At 39.2% G+C, this 20,693-nt stretch overlaps 2 protein-coding genes across 2 annotated transcripts in view; one reads left to right on the top strand and one right to left on the bottom strand.

Annotated features, from left to right (window-relative positions):
• Window positions 1–20,693, top strand: part of LIN7A (lin-7 homolog A, crumbs cell polarity complex component) — a 378,966-nt gene that overhangs the window by 293,648 nt on the left and 64,625 nt on the right. The window lies entirely within an intron of this gene.
• Window positions 47–2,581, bottom strand: MYF6 (myogenic factor 6). The gene is made up of 3 exons (XM_059081657.2): window positions 1,315–2,581; window positions 931–1,021; window positions 47–688 (listed from the first exon to the last, which is right to left on the bottom strand). Exons 1-3 carry the CDS (start codon window positions 1,831–1,833, stop codon window positions 570–572), a joined length of 729 nt encoding a protein of 242 aa, XP_058937640.1. The 5' UTR covers window positions 1,834–2,581; the 3' UTR covers window positions 47–569.

Raw genomic sequence — 20,693 nt, 5'->3', positions numbered from 1 at the left:
TACGCCTCAAACATATTTTTTCCAGTTGAATCAAATTAGGAACAACTTTGTTCATATAGAAATTTATATTTTAATATTACAATACCAGGATCCTCGCACATTTTATATACAATACGTCATTACACGTTTAAAATACATTTCTTAGGTTTACCTAAAAAAATGAAAGTACTAAGATTATTTACAAAAATATATTCAATACCACTAACATTTAGATGCAACGTTCCCACTTTGCTTTAAACAGGAATGAACTTCTTTTGAACGTGGCACAAAAGGATCACCGTAATAAAAGTAAATATATTACAAAACCAACCAAACAAAAACAAAGCAAAACTGCTAGATCTAAGCCACTCGCGGTTCCCCAAATACAAGCCCAAAGCCGAAAGGCTTTTTCATCTGAGCGTGCATAACAGTTTCCGAGAAGTTTCTTTGTGGATATGACTCCTTCCCTTTCACAAGCTCCTGGGTCTGGGTTCCTAAATATTGCTGTAACGTGACCTAAAGGATTAGGCGAAGGAGGGAGGGAGGGATCTTCCTGCTACGTGGAGGACATCGCAAGCACCGACGCCGAGTTACTTCTCCACCACCTCCTCCACGCAGGGGAGTTTGTGTTCCTCCGAGGAGATGCTGTCCACGATGGAAGAAAGGCATCGAAGGCTACTCGAGGCCGATGAATCGATGCTTGCCCCTCCTGAGCGCAGAAAACACACGCATACACATAACCCCCCAAGGAAGAAGGAGGAAGCCGGCAGTCCCGCGCCCCGCGCCAAGCCGCTTAGACCGCGCGGGAGGTCGGGTCCCCGCGCAAGGAGCGCCGGTCTCTTAGGGACCGTCCAGGCTCCTGCTGGGCTCCGAGCGCTTTCTGCCCCCAGCGAACACCCCAGTCCCCTCCCGGGCTGTTCTCCAGCGCAGTCCAGTGCCCTTTTACTTTACCTTCCTTGGCAGTTATCACGAGCCCCCTGGAATGATCCGAAACACTTGGCCACTGGGAGCTGCAGGTGCGCAGGAAATCGGCACCCTCAAGCTGGAGGAAAACCGAGGCAGCAGATTAGTAAAGAAACATCGGTTCCGGGGGTGGGGTAGGGGACCCTCTGTGAGGGGGTCTCCCCTGTTTCCTCAGGCCGGGTACGAATTTCCTGCCTATTGCAGGCACCCCGTGTTCACGGGTCACCGGGGGTTCATTTGAGAGGGAGCGGGAGGGGCGGGTGAGGAAGGAGGACGCGAACGGAGACAGAGAAGCTGGAGGTTAAGGCCCCAAGGAAGGCGACTAATCAGCCTGTGCTTTCCCCGGCCGGCCCCGGCAGCATCTGGGCTTACATTCTCTTGCTTGGGTCTGTAGCTGAAGGGGTCCACCCCTAGCTCCTGCATTTTGTCCTGCTGATCCAGCCGGTGCAGCAGGTCCTGCAACCGCTCAATGTAGTTGATGGCGCTCCGCAGAATCTCCACCTTGGGCAGTCTCTGGTTGGGGTTGGCCACAGTGCGCCGCTTCAGTGCCTCGAAGGCCTCGTTGATTTTCTTTAGCCGCCTCCTCTCGCGCAGGGTGGCGGCCTTCCGCCGGTCAGTGGGGGCAGATTTTCTCTTGCAGGTCTTGCAAGCCCAGATCAGGCATTGGCCGGGGCAGTGGGGAGGCTGCAGGCCTGGGGGCGCCAGGACATGTTCCTCTCCGCTGCTGTCGCTCCCAGCTTCCGGGGGCATGTGGTCCTGGCAGGGGGACAGGGTACCATCACTCCCTGGATACAAAGGAGAGCCCTCTGCCACTTCTAACGGCTGCAGGGTAACATTTTCCCCATCCAAGTAGAAGAAATAGGAGCCAGTTTCAAAAAGGTCCATCATCATGTTCTCCTCCTTGGCCTCTGACTCGGTCTGAACGGGGTGATGGGCTCAAAAACCCAGAGGAGCCACCCAGATGGCATTGAATTAGTGCGGTGACTTAAGTCACCCCAGCTTTATATATAGAAGCTCCTGAAACTCAATCCAACTTTTAGCTGTCATGGAGCATCAGTCTCTCAATGTGATTACAGCCAGTGCTCTCTAGAACATCTAGTTTGAAAGAAAACTGAGAAGTGTCCCCCCCCCCCCAGAATGATGTGACAACCTGTATGCAGAACAGGTTAAAACAAAATACATAGAGAGAATCCAATAAGTTAAACAAAGCATCGAACTCTTCAATGTGGGGCAGTTTAGATGCTAACCTGCTTACAGAACAACTGGGGATTAACACTGCCGCATTCCCCTCCCCCAGACTCATCTGAATTCTAAGTATAGACCCATGATGAAAGATTTCAAAGGCAATAGCCATTGCTCCAAAATAGCTTGGTTAACGTTTGCAGACTGCTTCAGCTCTTTTCTCCCTCCTGCCTGTCCAAAAGGTGCCATTCCTGTGATTAAAACCATTACAGTCCTTCAAAGGTTATACATGACTTTCAGGCTTCAGCCTCAATAGCAGCAGGTAAATCTCTTTCCTCTATTTACTAAGGTTGAATGGCAGTTTGGGAACTGGAAGCGGGGTGGCTGGAGGGTGCTCAGATTCCTTCCTTGGCTATCTTTTTTTTTGGAGGGTGGCAACCAAGATCTGAATTCCGTACCCCTGCTGCACGGTGGAGCAGGGGTACCTATAAGGTAAGGGCTGGGACTGAGGATGGGGATGCACTGAATGTAATAACGTCTCTTGAAAAATAGTTTTAGTGGAAATAAGACTCACACTACAGCTATTTGGTATTCCAGGATTCAACGTGCCACTCCAAGATGCCTCTGTTAAGGCTCCTGTTCTACAATGTGGGGTCATAGCTTTTTCATTAGCATTCTCGGTGTCCACTGACTCCAAATAAGTTCTTTCATAGGATTCAGATGAGAAAGGTAGCAACCAAGATACCAACCAAGGAACAGAATGTTCAGTTGCAGTTTGCCCGTGGTCCAATACACACAAGTATGGTTGGTGGTTGAGGAGGCAGTACAAGATAAGGGTGAAGTGCAGGACCCCTAAATTCCAAAGACGCCCCTTCAAGTCTTAGCTGAGTTAATTTCTATTTATGTGTGCATGGGTAATACTAGGTCTTGATTTCTTTAAGATAACAATGGTTGCCTTATGGAATTTTGGTGAGAATTCGATCAAATGATACCATGCGTATGAAGAATATAACCTTATATTAGCCGCTTGATGAACATTAGTTATTTAAAGCATAAGGCTATGTCAAGGCTAAGACCATTTCTTATGAAGGAAATAAAGCACAGCTGTAGCAGAGATTTATTTTTTCTCCCATTTAAATCATTTTATTGTATTTATTTATTTATTTATTTAATTTTTTAAATATCCCTTCCCTTTCCCTTTCCTTTCCTTTCCCTCCCTGATCTCTGGAAGGACTCCTTTCAACCTTAAATTGCCTTTGGGATGACAGTCAACTCTGGTTTTAGCCTTTATAGTCAGTGCCTGAAAAACTAGATGGAAACATAAGATCTTCTTATTCTACCCCAAGCAGTGATAATTATAGGCTGTGTTCAATATGATTTCATTTTTTAAATGAATAGACCAAAGACAATGTCCTTGGACTCAATGGCCAGACGACGTAGAAACTAGTTACATATGTTAGTTAAATCACTTATTCCAGAAGATAATTCTTCATAGTCTCTTCCTATTGAGCCAGAGACTTGGGATGTTAAGTTTTGACATTTAGCGCTGTTTTTACATTTTTGCTATGTGCAGCTGAATAATTCCTTATAAAGTGTGAGAACCATTTTTCTGTTTTTGGAAAAGTAGGCACAGGGAATAATAAGAAGCCAATGCTTTTGTGACATTTCTGCCATTCCCCTGGTTGCTAATATCAGCAGTTAAGACTCCAGATTGGAGGCTCCAAGAATTCAGGGACTAGCCTAACATCTATTAAAGAAAATTACCCTGTGCTCTTAACCTCACTCTGTGCTGTATCTTATAATGTGAAGACAATTTGAAAAGTCATTTTAACCAGTAAAGTTATATAGCACTATTGCTGAGATTATTAAGATAACAATATCTGAAACTCATTTATTCAACATTTTTGGAGTACCTACTGAGTGCCAGATAGTGTCCTGGGTGACAAGAATAAAATGGTGAAAAATGATCTCTTCTTATGGAGTTGGAATCTGGAAGGGTGAGTGAAATTGACTAAGTGATTAAAAAATGGGAGCAATCGCACTGGAATTGGGGGTGGAAGACCTAGATCACAATCGTTTTGGGCCCATGAGAACTTAGTCAGCCCTAATATCGCAAATTCTCAGTTTTTTCACCCATAACATGTATAATGACAAAGACATCGTACTCTCAAAGGTCATGATAAAGTTTTTAAAAATGTGAAATCGCTTCAAAAATGTTGCAAACCTATAAAAGTATTTTTGTTACTGCAATTAGGTATAGAGAAAAAATGAGATAAGAAAAAGATCACTTCTAGGGAATTTTGTTGCTTGGGTGACAAAAGTAACAAAGCATCGACATATATACGCTACCAAATGTAAAATAGATAGCTAGTGGGGAGAAGCCGCATAGCACAGGGAGATCAGCTCAGTGCTTTGTGACCACCTAGAGGGGTGGGATAGGGAGGGTGGGAGGGAGGGAGACGCAAGAGGGAGGAGATACGGGGATATATGTATACATATGGCTGACTCACTTTGTTGCACAACAGAAAGTAACACAGCACTGTGAAGCAATTATACTCCAATAAAGATGTATTAAAAAAGAAAAAAAGAAGTAACGTTTAAGGTGACACCATTCTTAGACTCACCACTGATTTTAAGAGGTATCGGGTAGATATGAGAAAGCCTGCACATCATGCCTGCTAAAGAATATGAAAGTGTGCACTTTCTCCTTCATTTTTCCCTTATTTTAGTGTTGCCACTAGAGAAACAGTGAGTTCAAAAGGTAGAGAAGATTCTAGAAAGAAGAAGAAAAAGCTTTGGGGTGCTGATCAAGAGCAACTTCCCAGAAAGGGGTGGCATTTCTTTGTGTGACTTCAACTATCACTATTGAACTGTGATTTCTTATTAAACTACAAAGCCCCTTTCACAACATTCTCTAGGACTCAGGCCAATAAAATTAATGTTGTTATTCACCTTTGTTCAAACAGATTTTTCCCTCTTTTGTTGTTGTTTTGGGCATTGGGAGTAGGGATGGGAAGAGAGAAAAAAGGAAATGCCAGCTTGGGAAATAACCATTTTTTATTAGATTAGGTAATGGGAAAATACACAATGATTCCAGACAACTAAATACGGAACTCTTGGAACTCAAACAAAATGTGAGACGCCTGTAATTGCAATTACATTATTTCTCAGTACAACTTGGGAGACACAGATCTTGACAAGTGGTCAAAACAGGTTTATCCTCCAAGGTTTAAATAGTTCAAATATATTTTTTAATTATGGAAAAAGTAAATAATAATAAGAGAATAATAATATTCTGTCAATAAATCACTTCAGGGGCCTAGAGTTCATTCATAACAAAATGTGAAAGTAAGTTAGTGATAGAATTGAGAGTTTTCAAATAGTTTACCACCCCATTATTCTTACTTCATGCTTAGTTATTTGTAAATGCATTTTCTTCCCATCATCTCCACAAAAGCTTGAGTATGTCCAGTTCTTCTTCTCCGTGAAAAGGAGTGGGAGGAAAAGGATTATGGCCAGCTCAGCCAATGGTGGATATGTGGTAGAAAAACAGTCTCGGAGTAAGCCAGAATCTAAGTTCTAGCCATTCTTTTTTTTTTTTTTTTTTTTTTTGTGGTACGCGGGCCTCTCACCGTCGTGGAGCACAGGCTCCGGACGCGCAGGCTCAGCGGCCATGGCTCACGGGCCCAGCCGCTCCGCGGCACCTGGGATCCTCCCGGACCGGGGCACGAACCCGTGACCCCTGCATCAGCAGGCGGATTCTCAACCACTGCGCCACCAGGGAAGCCCTCTAGCCATTCTTAATGATACATTCCAAGCCTCAGTTTTATAAGAGATCAAATGGCATATGTAATGTATACATCACAGGTTTGTTGTTAGCATAAAATGGAAAAAAATATACATGTTGAGATGTTGAGTCCTTGTTATGGAATATGCACTCAACAAATTTTAATTTCCTTCCTTCCCATACTCAGTTCATAAGGCCTCTGATTGAAATAGCCAAAGGGAATTAACTGAAATACCTAGACTTGTTAAGACAGATGTTTAGGATAAATTTAGGGATTTATTTGTGTTAATGGGGTAATGGAAGTGAAAATATTAGAACTAGTGACTCTGATAATTGTGTTTCATGTATTTATGCCCTCAACAAATTTCCAATTACTGGGGGACAGACACTAATTTAAAAAATGACACGGGCTTCCCTGGTGGCGCAGTGGTTGAGAATCCGCCTGCCGATGCAGGGGACACGGGTTCGTGCCCCGGTCCGGGAAGATCCCACATGCCGCGGAGCGGCTGGGCCCGTGAGTCATGGCCGCTGAGCCTGCGCGTCTGGAGCCTGTGCTCCACAATAGGAGAGGCCACAACAATGAGAGGCCCGTGTACCGCCAGAAAAAAAAAAAAAAAAAAAATGACTACCTGAGCTAGGAACTTTGGAGGAAAAGAATGTGGTTCTTTATGAGTGTATAACAATGAAGGGTCTGTCGTGAATGGAAGCTTGCGAAAGGCTGGTCTGGAGACATAAGTTCCTGAGATGTTGGGTTGGTATTTCTAGGGAGCAGAGCTAAAGATTTTTAACAAACCTGTGGATTGGAGTAGTGGTGACAGTAGGAGGAAGATCAGGGAAGAAGTAGACACAGGGTTAGTCAGAAACTGATGAAGAGATTTTTGTGGGTTATACCTAAGGAACTTGGCTATATTATTGCATAGCTGGGTTCAAAGAAAGCAGTTTCAGTTACAGCTGAGAAAGGACACCTGAGGGCCAGATAGAAAATAATTATACTTTTTCAGCAGTGGAAAGAAAGAGGAGAAAAGGGAGTAAAAGAAAGGGGGTGGAGGAAGGCAAGGAGAGAAAGAAAATGAACAGCACTAAGTCCAGCCTGCCAGGAGAAGGATCAACTAACAAGGCCAGCAAGTGGCCCTAAAGAGAAGAAGGTGAAGGAAGGGCCTGCTGACTGAAAGGGAAAATTCAGAAGAGGCAAAGTCATGCTTTAAACTTGTGGCTGCTAAATGAGTAACCTGAACCCATGCACCTGTAATTTACCTAATCTGCAGACAGTGTGTGCCCAGAGATTCCCGAACACTGTGGTAAAAATAGTTTGCACTTAGACTTACAGAACATTCGAGTTACTTCAGAGGACATGGGGGAGGGGCACAGACCAAGCAGAGGAGAAGGGAATGTTTTAAAGGCGAATGAATGCTCTGCAGCTTCCAGACTGTGGCAGTGAGAAGTTGAGCAGAGAAATGGGGCTGGATCTGGATTACTGGGACTGCTGTGCAGCTGCCTTTTTCAAAATAGCTCTGAAGAAATGTGTCGAAGATGAGCAGAGGAGGAACCAGAGAGGCTGCTCTTCAGATTTTTCAAATATATTTTTTACTCTTCGCTCTCACCCCAGTTTTGCTTCCACTTGGGAATAGAACAGGACTTCCACAAAAACCTGTGTTCAGTTCGTGTACTAGACACAAAACGCTACTGAAAGAGGCTGCGGCTCGTTTACTTTCTAGGCACAGTGTCCAGGGGAAGAGACCATAAATGCTCGTCTACCTGAGAAACTCTTATTTGGTGCTTAAAAAGTAAAGTTCTCTTTATAATTCTGCACTCTCCCTATTTTCATTCAGATTTAGGAGTTTGAGAGCAACATTTGTAAACCATTAGAATGTTTTCAGGCTATGTACTCCTTTCCTGTGGGTCACCAACTGGCAAAGGTTTGCTTAGGACAAGTACCCAGGAGGTCCCACTTTCAGTACAAAGACTGGGAAATCCTGGACAAATCAGAACAAGTTGGTCACCCTACTTCCAGGAAAAACAGGATAGATACTGACAAGTATCTATTCATAAAAAAAGAACAATGAACAGAGTGCAGTATATATAAAGTAGACTTTTTTTTTTTTTTTGCGGTACGCGGGCCTCTCACTGCTGTGACCTCTCCCGTTGCGGAGCACAGGCTCCGGACACACAGGCCCAGCGGCCATGGCTCATGGGCCCAGCCGCTCCGCGGCATGTCGGATCCTCCCGGACCAGGGCACGAACCCGCGTCCTCTGCATCAGCAGGCGGACTCTCAACCATTACGCCACCAGGGAGGCCCATAGACTTTTTTCTTTAAACATAATTATAGTGATTACAAATATGGGGTTTGATGTTAGATCTAAATCCTAGGTTCAGCTCTGCCACTTGCTAATATTTGACCTTGGGCAAGTTATTTAACTTCTCTAAGTCGGGCTTCCCTGGTGGCGCAGTGGTTGAGAGTCCGCCTGCCGATGCAGGGGACACGGGTTCGTGCCCTGGTCCGGGAGGATCCCACATGCCGCGGAGCAACTAAGCCCGTGAGCCATGGCCGCTGAGCCTGCGCGCCCGGAGCCTGTGCTCCGCAACGGGAGAGGCCACAACAGTGAGAGGCCCGCATACCGCAAAAAAAAAAAAAAAAAAAAAAAAAAAGAAAAACTTCTCTAAGTCTCAACTAGTCCATGAAATGGAAATAATATTACCTTATAAGGTTGTTTTAATGATTAAAACAATGTTAATAAACAATATACAGTGTCTAGTGCATAGTAAACAGTACAAATTGGTATTATATTATTTAACTTCTGATTGAAGAAAAATCATCCATCTACGTGTCACCTCAATAAATCATACTGTGCTTTTTTTGTCTTCTATATGACCCAAAATTTTATATAATGTACTAATACATAATGTGAATTTTGTATTACATATTTTTAAGAATATAGATATAATACAATATCATGTATATATGGTCTTTTTCACTTAAAATATTACATAAACATTTTCCATGATGCTATGTAAAACTAATGTTTAAAATTTCTAAGATATATGGAATGATTTTTCAATGTTATTTACATCTTTTAAAAACTAAATGAATTGTGATATTCAGATGACCCAAATTATAGTAGGCTCTGATGTTACTAGCTTGTTAAGCTAAACAGATGTCTCTAGTATAGAATGGTTAGCCAAGTATTTTGTTACTGCCCTCCAACTGGCTGGTTATGACATATTGTCCAAAATAGTTGGTGCTTTAATGCCTATGTCAGAGCCTACTGTGACAAATAGTCACCACTGTACAAACACATTTATTCCATAAAGTTTTTCTACCGGTTTGGAAAGAAAAGTTGTTTAATCGGACGTACACACACATTTCATACTTTTTCAGAAGCTCAGACATTTCGCCTTGAGATAATGCATGTTAGCTTTTAGGATAGTAAGTGATAGAAACATGGCAAAAGTTATAAAATGTTTAAATTGTATATAATCTGGTGCTTTTTAAGTACAGGGATTATATTTTCAATGTGCCACTAGTCACATAAAAATTAATCACGTTAAGTTTTATCTTCCCTGATTTCAAGATCTGGGCTAAATGTTGTGATTGGAAAAGCTGTGCTGTATAATTTCACAATGTAAGTATAATCTTTCTATTAAATCATTTAAATTATTTTTTTATTTTCTTCTGTTTAACTATAAACTATCATGAGATTTAAGCTGTAATATTCCAGAATGTGTACTTTTAGAGTATAGAATAAAAAGTAATTATATATATATTTTATTTTGTAAAGTTGTAGCCATTATTCAATTCTGAAAAAAAAAGTTGCAGTCTGTGTCAAAGTGCTTTAAATAAATGATTTCATTACATCTTTTTAAAAAAAAAAATAAATTTATTTGTTTAGGCTGAGTTGGGTCTTCGTTACTGTGCGCGGGCTTTCTCTGGTTGTGGCGAGCGAGGGGCTACTCTTTGTTGTGGTGCGCCGGCTTCTCGTTGTGGTGGCTTCTCTTGCTGTGGAGCACGGGCTCTAGGCGCACGGGCTTCAGTAGTTGCAGCACGCGGGCTCAGTAGTTGTGGCTCGTGGGCTCTAGAGCGCAGGCTCAGTAGTTGAGGCACACGGGCTTAGTTGCTCCGCGGCATGTGGGATTTTTCTGGACCAGGGCTTGAACCCGTGTCTCCTGTGTTAGCAGGCGGATTCTTACCCACTGCGCCATCAGGGAAACCCGATTTCATTACATCTTCACAATGTTTTATCAAGTATGATTTATCTCCATTTTAAAGAGGGAGTAAAGCATTGAGAAATTAATCTACTTGCCTGAAAATCACATGCTTATAAACTAAACTCTGGCTCTTCTAGCAGTAATTTATATAATCAAAATGAAGTTCTTATTCTGAGCCTCCTTACAGTGCCCAACAGAAGTCTTCAGTGGAAAAAAAAAAAGTCTAGGGGCAAACTACCTTAGAGGACCTTTGAATGTTTATTTGGCAAACTGTAGGATAACTTCCGTTTTTCTAGTGACCAAAAGAGGCACTGTTGCTAGCTGTTGGCTGAGATTTGGACCTGTGTTGTACTTTGGGAAATAATGATGCAATGCTATTTTCCATGTACAGTGCCATGTACAGGCAGCCTGTCCCAGAGGTTATGAAACTGATGCTCAAATTCAAATGCTTGAAACTCATGGTCTATTTGATTATTTAAAAATATACAGTAAGAAGGAAAGAGAAAGACGGAGTAGGTTAGCACACTTAAGATAGGGTAAAAGTGGGGTGGAGAGACCATACTATACAAGTCTTGAGTTACACAATGCATATATATCCTGTCTTTCTCCCTTCCCCTTCAGTCTGCCCCACTTACAGTATCTACAAGGACTAGAATTGAGGGTGATCAAAGGATTTCAGCAGATGGAAGGTGTCTGAACAAATACACGGATGCTCTATACACCTAGTCAAAACTACAGCTCACCTATAATCTACTGGGCAGCCAGCAGATTCTGTGGACCAAACTGGAATTCACCAATAAGTGGTCAGTTTAAGACTTCTTAAATATTGGGTTTCTCAGGCATATTTAGTTATTTGATGCTTAAATGGCCCTCCATCCCTTTCTATGTTGACAAGCATAGGCTACACTTACTTTGTCTCTAACCTGTTTTCCAGGACATTTGCTTTTATATTTAGTTTCATCTAGTCTCCCTATTTTTTCCTCTTATACTCTACGGTAGGATTGAATATTCTTAAATAAGAGCAAATGTATATTATATCTCCTTTCAGAAGGTCTTTACATGTTTTCAAATGGAATTGCTATCGCTTGATATTTTCTAGTTTCTTGCCTAATTTCTTTGAATTCTTTAACGTAAATCTATCTTATAAAAGTTTCATAATGTCTAATTTCTATTTGCTACTTCCCATTCCTTGTTCTTTGCCTCTTTTCGAAATTTGCAAAAAAAAAAGATAGCTTGGGCTTGAAAGAGTCTTTTTTTTTTTCTCAAAATGGTGGATACATTTTCTTCCAAGAACTACCACATCAGCTGAGTGTAGCATTTCTTTCTAAAGTTGTTTTCAAGAAAACAGACAATCATATGCTTTTGGAGATCAACAAAGTAAGGTGCTTACGTAGCCCTTAATAAAGCATTCTTTTTACTAAACACAGAGTAATGTGGATTGTGACAAGCATGACTCCTATGATGGATATTTGGTAAAGTATGATTTTCTTTTCATACAAACCAGGGCTCTATTAACATGGTTTCCTCAAGTCTACTTCTCACTTCCAAATCCTCTAGGAATTGACACCAACTGTCCATTTTGACACTTGTTCATTAATTTCCTTTCAATGGGACTATTCTCTTCTCTCAGCTGTTGTAGCAATTGAAGGTTTTACAGACTCTTCTGGTATGGCTCTTTGTTGAACATTCTTTCTGTGTTCAGACTATATAACACCAGAGCCTGAAAGTATGTCACAGAGTCATTAGTGTAGTTCACCACTTGTTCCATTATCCACTCTCACAGAGGGAGACTTTAGCTGACCCCTCAAAAACTGAAAAGGGCAAAATCAATTAGTTCTCTCCAGCAAGATTTGATGGTCTTGATGGCAGTAAATCTGTGCTTCCTCTCCTAACCTGCATCATTCTCCTCACCTGACCTGACTGCAGTCACTAGATCTCTAGTTATAAACTTCTTACAGAAAAAGATTTTTTTTTTCCTGTTTGGGACGTGTGTGTACACACGCTGTGTGAGGGAGGTCGTTTCACTGCCATGACTGTAAAGCACTAACGGATCCCAGTAAACAGAGAAGGATCGTTGCATCTCTTTCTGAAATATGAACAGCCCTGCTAATTTTTATTCATGATTGGGAAACCCCAGCATTTTGAGGATTAAAGGGCATAAAAATAAATAATACAAGAATGGCTGCAGAAGAGTATAGCATTTGTTTTGTAATAAAATGAAGTGGGACCGTGTGACTTTTCCATGGCGCAAGTTCTTTTCTTATGTGTCAAGTTTTGTTTTGGGTTAGTGAGAAACATCACATCACGAAGAAAGAATGCAGGAAGCAAGGGCTGCTTTACCCTTTACCAATCTGTTGTGCTGCTCCTGGAAATTTTTGCATTTGAAGCTTGACAGAAGGTAGCACATTGTGTGTGTGTGGTTGCTATGCTTAAAAATAAGTATATAATAAGTGATAGTTGATTGTTTTATATTATTTTACCATTTTATAGATGAACGTGGTTTAATCTTTTAGATTTTCTTTCATCTTATGATATAATAGCACTAAGAACATATGCTGCTTTTCTTAACTAAGTAATTTCAAGATATTAATTCTTTAATGTTCCCTATATAATTCTAAGACAGCTAGACTTCTTATGTTTCAAACTTTATTTTTACTTCTTTGAGTGTTTGGTATTTTCTATAGCTTTCTAAAACTCTCACAGCAGAACTTTTTCTTTAATCTTATCCATTTAAATTCATCAAACAGCTTATTTTTTCCTGACTTTGAAGAAAATCCCAGTCTTCTCTATGGAATAAGTTATCTTTTGAAGATTAAAGTGATGATTAAAATCAGCCTTTGGACATATGATAATACTATAATACTATTTTTGGCAGCGGTGTGTTACTTAAAAAGTTTTATAAATACATTATCTTAGCAATAACTTCAGCCGCAGGAAAATATGAAGCACGATCTTATAAGATTAGTGTGAGATTTCCTGAGGGTGCAGTAATTTAGCTCTACCTTCAGAAGTGGGCAGCAAGACTTTTCTGGGACTCTGGGGCTTTTAATAGTCTATCTAGTATAAAGGCAAATAATGGAGACAGAGGAGGAGGGAAGGGGGAGAGGCAGGGAGGAAAAGAGGGAGAGAGGAAAGAGGGAAAGGAAAAGCTAGAAGGGGAAACGAAGGGTTGTGAAGTCACTCTTAGTTCAGAATTGACCACTAGACTTCTATCAAAATCTACTCTTTTTAAAAAAATCACAGCGTTTTGAAAATCAAAGGCCTTAGAAGTAAGCACATGTTTTATTGGTGGGTTACTTGTTCCTAAGCACAAGTATCCTTCCTTGGTAATAGAATTTGCTGAAAAAGCACAGAATCACTGGAAGCTTGATGTTGTCTCGGATGTTCCTATTTCCAAGATTATGACTGTAAGAAAATACTCACAAGAGACTATTTGTGGAGTGTGGATCATCAAACGATTTCTATTTATCACAACTGCCTCTTTTCACATGTCTCATATTGATTACAATATTTGCTTCTATGGTTATTCATAACCAAGCACTTATCACATTGCCCTTTAATGCTTATTTATTCATATCATCCACTCTATAGAGCAGGAGCTATGTAATCATCATTGCTTAGAAGATCACCGGGTGGAAAACAGGTAATATGTAATCTCTGCTCAGTGATAATTGTCAAAACCCACATCATCTTCTCTGAGATGAAGTGGCGTTTTCCCTTATTGGATATTTATTTCTATTTCTATTGGGGATTTGTTTAAATTTTTTGGTGCTTTGCCCAAAACATTGTGTGTCTCGATCAGTGCAAGATATAATGCTCATTTTATTTGAGTAGAAGTTCCTGGAAACTTCATGGGACAAGAGGTGCTCTACTCAAAAAAACATTATATAGCAAGATTGAGTTTTGGAGCTGAAATTGCTAAGCCTTAGATACTAAGTCTAAATAATTAATTGCTAAGTCTGGCTGCCACAACAAAATTAGAGTGCATCAATTTGAGTTAAGGCACTCATGCTATGTTTATAAGAAGAGAGTATGATAGTTTATTGGCTACTTGTTTTAAAAGTATTGGTGGGTTACTTGTTCCTAGTCATCCAGCTCCTGAATACCCGGTCATCCTTGTTTTTATCTGGCCTCCATGTCAATGAGAGTCTCTATTTTACCCAGCTGGCCCTGAGAGTGAAAGCCTTAGAACAGTGGTTATCTTACCCTTGGTCATTCTTCTGGATACTCTCCGGAAGCTGGTCTGTGTTGCCACCTTTTCACTTCTTGAACCCTGCGGGTTCAGGGTTTCCTGGGTACCTGAAGGTAATCAGAATAGTATGTATGGAACCCAGCACTGGAACTAGTAATTCTTAACTCCCCTCTTTGTATCCTTCAACTTTCTTCTTCATAAAGTCTTGGCTTTATAGTAATACAATATTTTAATTTACCTTAAAGGAAGTTAATTTTGTACATTTTTTAGTCCAGTAAATATTCATTTTAAAAAATGGTATCTTAAATGTTGCATACCGTGTAACCCATCTATAAGAGGACTTTGAAATGATTACAGTAGTCTGTATAAGGTGCTGTTGAAATTACCAGGCCTCAGTAAACTTCTTAGAAAAGAACAGGAACTAGTAAAACACCTAGTAGAGCAGGCCTCTCCTTTCACGTGACTTAATTTGGCAGATTTTTTTGATGGATTAACTTATTAAAATTTTTGTAAATTACATATAATTCAGGCCCAAACTCTGAAAGCAAAATGGTCATACTTCTAGCCAATGCCATAAACTCCCCAATTATCTTATTAGGTATCTTCATGAAATTTTGATGAATTTCTTTTGTTGACCGTGATGAGAAGAAAAAGGTTTGGAAAGCACTGCTCCAAACTGTTGATAATAGTTATATTTAGGTACTAGAATTTTGGTTGATATAAATTTAAAAGAGAGTTTTCTGTAATTTAAAAAAATCTATAATAAGCATTCTCTAGTTTTGTAATGAGAAAATCAAATGGATATTATTTAAGAAAATAAAATAAACATAGGCACTTAATCACAAGTAGAACTAGTATATCTGGCAAATAAGACAGAATCTTAATTTTTAGGACAGGAAACAAGGCCTGTACCGTATTTGCAGCAAAATTCTCTTGAAGGAATATACCTAAAATGTCCCAAGATAAGGACTAAATCTTCCCAGAGTTTGGGGTGAATTGCTTCTGATATACAGAGATGAGGATTGTGGGAAGCTAGGAACCATGTAGCTTTCTCCAAATGATAAGCTTCAGTTATCTGGGAGATTCAATTATGGGAGTAAGGTCCTTCCCAATTATAACAGATTATGGTATATGCTACTTTGATTCAATTTATTGGACTGGGAAAGTCAAAGTAGCCCAATAGTCTAAACTTCAGTTTGTTGTTTTTGCTCTCATGAATGCTGTATTTTTTATTGAGATACAATTCACATGACATAAAATTCAGCCTTTGAAAATGTACAGTTCAGTGGTTTACAGTATTTTCACAGAGTTGTACAACCATCACCACTATTTCCATCATCCCAGGAGAAACCCTGTGTCCATTAGCAGTCACTTCCCATTTCCCACTCTGTCCCTGGCAACTACTAATGAGCTTCTATGGACATGTCTATTTTGGATATTTCATATAAATGGAATAATTACAATATGTCTGGCTTCTTCTGTAACCATGGGTGAAATCCATTTCACCTGCCTTCACTAATCAAGTTTTTAAGACTTTCATGACCTCTAAAGCAGCACATAGCCTGAACAATAAGGTGTCTGACTGAGTTGTTTTCCAGGAACTTGGAGTCAGCTGCATCTATTTCAAGCTGAGCCAAGGGTCAGCTGTGTCTCGTTTTAGCTGAGCTCCTTAGGACCGGCAAGGACCACTGACCCTTGAACTGGGCATGCGCAGGCTTCCGCCCTCGTGAACTTTAGAATGTGAAGAGGCCTGTAGCATAGTTACGCCTGCGCAGAACAATAATTATCGCACCTTTTTCTAATCACCTTTCCCAGTTCCCCCTCGCCTCCGACAGCCCTGCTTCTTTTTTCTTTATCGCATAAACACCCAAGCCCCTTGCCTTCTTGGAGCAGATTCGAGACCTACTCTCCCGTCTCCTCGCTTTGCTGCAAACCTCGGCGTCTCACCGTTTTAGCTTGCTGCACGTTGGGCAAAACAAACCCGGTTAGTACCACCTTCACTTAGCATAAAGTTTTCAAGGTTGATATATGTTGTATCATGAATTAAGTACTTCATTCCTTTTTGTGGTTGAATACTATTCAATTGTATGGTTATACCACATTTATCCAGTTTTTGGTTATTATGAATAATGTTGCTGTAAACATTTACGTACAAGTGTTTGCGTGGAGCCATTTTAGTTTGTATTTTTGAACCGGCACCAAAATAAAGCCCACACAATGTGATTAGTTGATAAATCTTTTAAGTCTCTATGGTTCCTCCTCTACAACTTTATATCTTTTGCAAATTTGTTGAAGAAATTGAATCGTTAGTCCTGTACAGTTTTCCAAAATCTGGATTTTGCTGATTGCATTCTTTTGGCATAATTTAACATTCTTCTAACATCTATAGTTTCATTCATTGGTAGCTCGCTGTAGAGGCTTGATTGGATTCAGGCTTGATGGGGGAGGGAGGGCTGGCAAGATTACATTATAGTCTGTTATTCTACAAACATTATAGCTGGTTGTCTCTCTTTTTTTGATATTAGCAGCCATCGTTGATCTTTGCTGGGATCCATTATGGAATGAGAAGTAGTGATAGTCTATTTCTGTCATTTCTTCTTTATTTATAGCTAGAATATGGTATAAAGAAAAAAAATCTGTCCTCAGATTTTGTTACTGCATCATTCAGTTTGTATATAAAAGGAAGGATAAATGCTTGAATCTTTCCCTTTATTTGCTAGTTTTCAGAATAAATTGGTTCATTATCATCCTCTAATAATGACTGACTATTCATGGATTTTAAAAATGAACTCATGGACTAAACATATTCAGTATATTCTAATCAATTGGAGTTATTGTTTTTCAAATTAATAGTTGAATTTTAAAAAATAAGTTTCGGTATTTTGGCAGGAACACGTAAGTAGATTTTGACATTCATTATATTAGATGATTAACGATGATATTTCTTTTATATAAAGTCCCCTTATTTAGGTTTTTTGAAAATGTGTTTATTTTTTGTTGAAGTATAGTTGATTTACAATGTTGTGTTAGTTTGGTGTACGGCAAAATGATTCAGTTATACATGTATAGTATACATTCTTTTTCAGATTCTTTTCCATTATGGTTTATTATAGGACCATATTGTGTACTAAACAGTAGGACCTTGTTCTTTATGTACTTTATATATAGTACTTTTTATGTACTAATTCCAAACTCCTAATTTATACCTCCTCTCCCTGCTTTCCCCTTTGGTAACCATAAGTTTGTTTCCTATGCCTGTGAGTCTTGTTTCTGTTTTGTAAATAAGTTCATTTGTATCATTTTTTTTGGATTCCATATATAACTGATATCATATGATGTTTGTCTTTCTCTGTCTGACTTACTTCACTTAGTATGATAATCTCTAGGTCCATCCATATTGCTGCAAATGGCATTATTTCATTCTTTTTTTATGGCCGAGTAATATTCCATTGTGTGTATGTGGAGATATATATATATATATCTCCACACACATCTTCTTTATCCATCCCTCTGTCACTGGACATTTAGGTTGCATCCATGTCTTGGCTATTGTAAATAGTGCTGCATTGAACACTCGGGTGTGTGTATCTTTTTTAATTAGAGTTTTGTCCAGATAACATGCTCAGGAGTGGGATTGCTGGGTCATATGGTAACTCTTTTTTTAGCTCTCCCAATGCCACTTGCTGAAGAGACTGTCTTTTCTCCATTGTATATTCTTGACTCCTTAGTTGAGGATTGATTACCATTGGTGAGTGGTTTTTTTTTCCTGAGCTCTCTATTTTGTTCCATTGATCCATATATCTGTTTTTGTGCCAATACCACAATGTTTTCATTACTGGAGCTTTGTAATAATTGTCTGAGGTTTAGGAGGGTTAGGCTTCCAGCTTTGTTCTTTTTCCTCAGGATTGCTTTGGCAATTCTGGGTCTTTTGTGGTTCCATATAAATTTTAATTATTTGTTGTAGTTCTGTGAAAAATGTCATGGTTAATTTGATAGGTATCACATTAAATCTGTAGATTGTTTTGGGTACTATGGCCATTTTAACAATATTAATTCTTCCAGTACAAGAGCTTGGGATATCTTTCCATTTCTTTGAATCATCTTCAACTTCCTTTATCAATATTTTACTGTTCTCAGCATATAAGACTTTCATCTCCTTGGTCAGGTTTATTCCTAAGTATTTTATTTTTTGATGCAATTTTAAAAGGGATTTTTTTTTTTTTTACTTTCCCTTTCTGATATTTCATCGTTAGTGTAAAGAAATGCAACAGATTTCTGTATGATAATTTTATATCCTGCTACCTTGCTGAATTTGTTTATCAGTTCTAGTAGTTTTTGTGTGGAGTCTTCAGGGTTTTCTATATAAAGTATCATATCATCTGCATATAATGACAATTTTACCTCTTCCTTTCCAGTTTGGATACCTTTTATTTCTTTAAACTTCAGTGTTTGTTTCTGGACATACATCTGTGAATTCTTATAAATTTTGGAGAAAATGTAAATGTTTCACACTGGAGTGGTATGATCCACTGGGCATTAGAAGTTGGTTGAGTGTTCATCCTGAAAAGGTGAAATTATTTATCATCTTTAAAGGAAATGAAGACCAAAGGAAATAAGACCATGGAGCATACTGAGATTTTTCACTCCAAAATTCATTTTGGTTTAGAGTGAGGGGGTTAAATTTAACATGATTTCATTATTTTTCCCTACATCATTTACTGAATAATGATGTGTCTTTTCTTCCTTGGTGGATGATATTTCCTTACTGACATATTAAAATCTTATAACATGGCCTGTGTTTCAAAACTTGTCTCTTTCATTAGGTATTGCTTCTTCTCATGTCAATCATACATACACTTTATTTTGATAATAAAATATTTTAATAGATGGAAGTTCTCACCTCATCACTCTTATTACTCAAAAATGTTTATCTTATTTCTCATTTATTCTTCCAGATGAACTTAAAAGATGTTTTTATAAATATGAAATAATCTAATACTATTTAAGATTTTTAAATTGGCATATTAAACTTATGAAGTAATTTGAGAAGAACCATGTTTTTTATAATAGGCTTCCCTTACCCAGAAAGTGTAATCATATCTTAGACTTCCCTGTTTTATAGTTTTCTTCAGAAGTGACCTCTAAGTTTAGCTTCTTGGTATTTTATATTCTGGACACTATCAGTGAACTGATTTTTCCCGTTATATCTTCTCACTCATTAATTGGTTGCTTATAATTTTTGAATATTTATTTTGTGGTCACTTGTATTAGAGAACTTGTTATTTCTTATAAAGTATTTCAATCTACTTACTTGTATCTTCTAGGTATGCAGTATTTTTGTGTTGAATCATGACAGTTTTGACTTCTGTTATTTTTGTTTTCCTTATTGCTTTGGTTAGATTAGCAGTATACATTTTTGGCACCTGACTTTGATAAAAATCTTTGTCTCTAAAATCTCTCTAGTACCTTAGTTATTTAAAGCACATATGTATTTTTCATGCAGTTACCATTTATTTACTACTGTTAAGCCACAGTGAAGGAGTGATATAGAGATAGGTACATATGTGTCTGTGTATCTCTGTTTATCTATATCTATATTCAGGAAATGAAGGGTTATTGAACCCTGCCTGAGTCTCTCTACTTTGTGTCTGTCCCTGAGTAAGGGAGAGGCCTCTGAATTGAGCTGGACAGTAGGACCCTGCTCCCTGGTGACCCACTTCCCTACCTCCGGCTTTTCTTGGATCTGAGTAGTGCCAGTTCCTGGATTCTCCTTAGCCTTGCTGCACCTGCCTGTTATGATATGCTACCTCCTACTAGTCCACCCTCGTGTGTCCTGCTAGCCTGCTTTGCCACCTGTTGCTTGCTACTGTCCTCTCTGGCCCTGGTGTCAGCCCCCATGCATGTACACATTGGCAGCTGAATACGGACCTGCCTCTGTGTGGCCGGAAACTGTCTCACCTCGTGGAATATTTTGTTCCAAGTTTCCTCTGGAACTGCCTCTCCCTGCTTTTTTAGTCTAATTAGGTTTGATGAGGTCTTTAAAAAATATATCTTAAATCCATACCTGTCTCCTTAAGGAGTAAATATAATGTAATTTAAAAAGAAACATATGTTTTTCTTAAAGAGGACTTTGGTTATAATATTCCAGTGGCTATTGAAATATATTGGATTTCTATAAATGGTCCCCAAATTTTATGTTTTGAAGGCCTATGTGCTTTTAAGAGGAAGGTGTGTGTGTGTGTGTGTGTGTGTGTGTGTGTGTGTACACAATATAAGGATATGAACCGTTAGCTTTGCTGTTTACAAACTGCTGTGAACTGGGAAATCATGTTTGTTGAAGTGTCTATAATATAAGACAAAAAATACTGTCGATGAACTGTTTTTTA

Source organism: Kogia breviceps, chromosome 12, assembly GCF_026419965.1.
Source record: "Kogia breviceps isolate mKogBre1 chromosome 12, mKogBre1 haplotype 1, whole genome shotgun sequence".
Taxonomy (NCBI): domain Eukaryota; kingdom Metazoa; phylum Chordata; class Mammalia; order Artiodactyla; family Physeteridae; genus Kogia; species Kogia breviceps.
This window is presented reverse-complemented; position numbering and strand designations above follow the sequence as displayed.

Bases quoted from the DNA above. Each gene is read 5' to 3' on its own strand.
- MYF6 (XM_059081657.2), bottom strand. From the start codon at position 1,833: ATGATGATGGACCTTTTTGAAACTGGCTCCTATTTCTTCTACTTGGAT. The intron at 1,022-1,314 runs GTAAGCCCAGAT...GTTTTCCTCCAG, and splicing joins ACAGACCCAAGCAAGAGAAT to CTTGAGGGTGCCGATTTCCT. The intron at 689-930 runs GTAAAGTAAAAG...TTCTGCGCTCAG, and splicing joins CGTGATAACTGCCAAGGAAG to GAGGGGCAAGCATCGATTCA.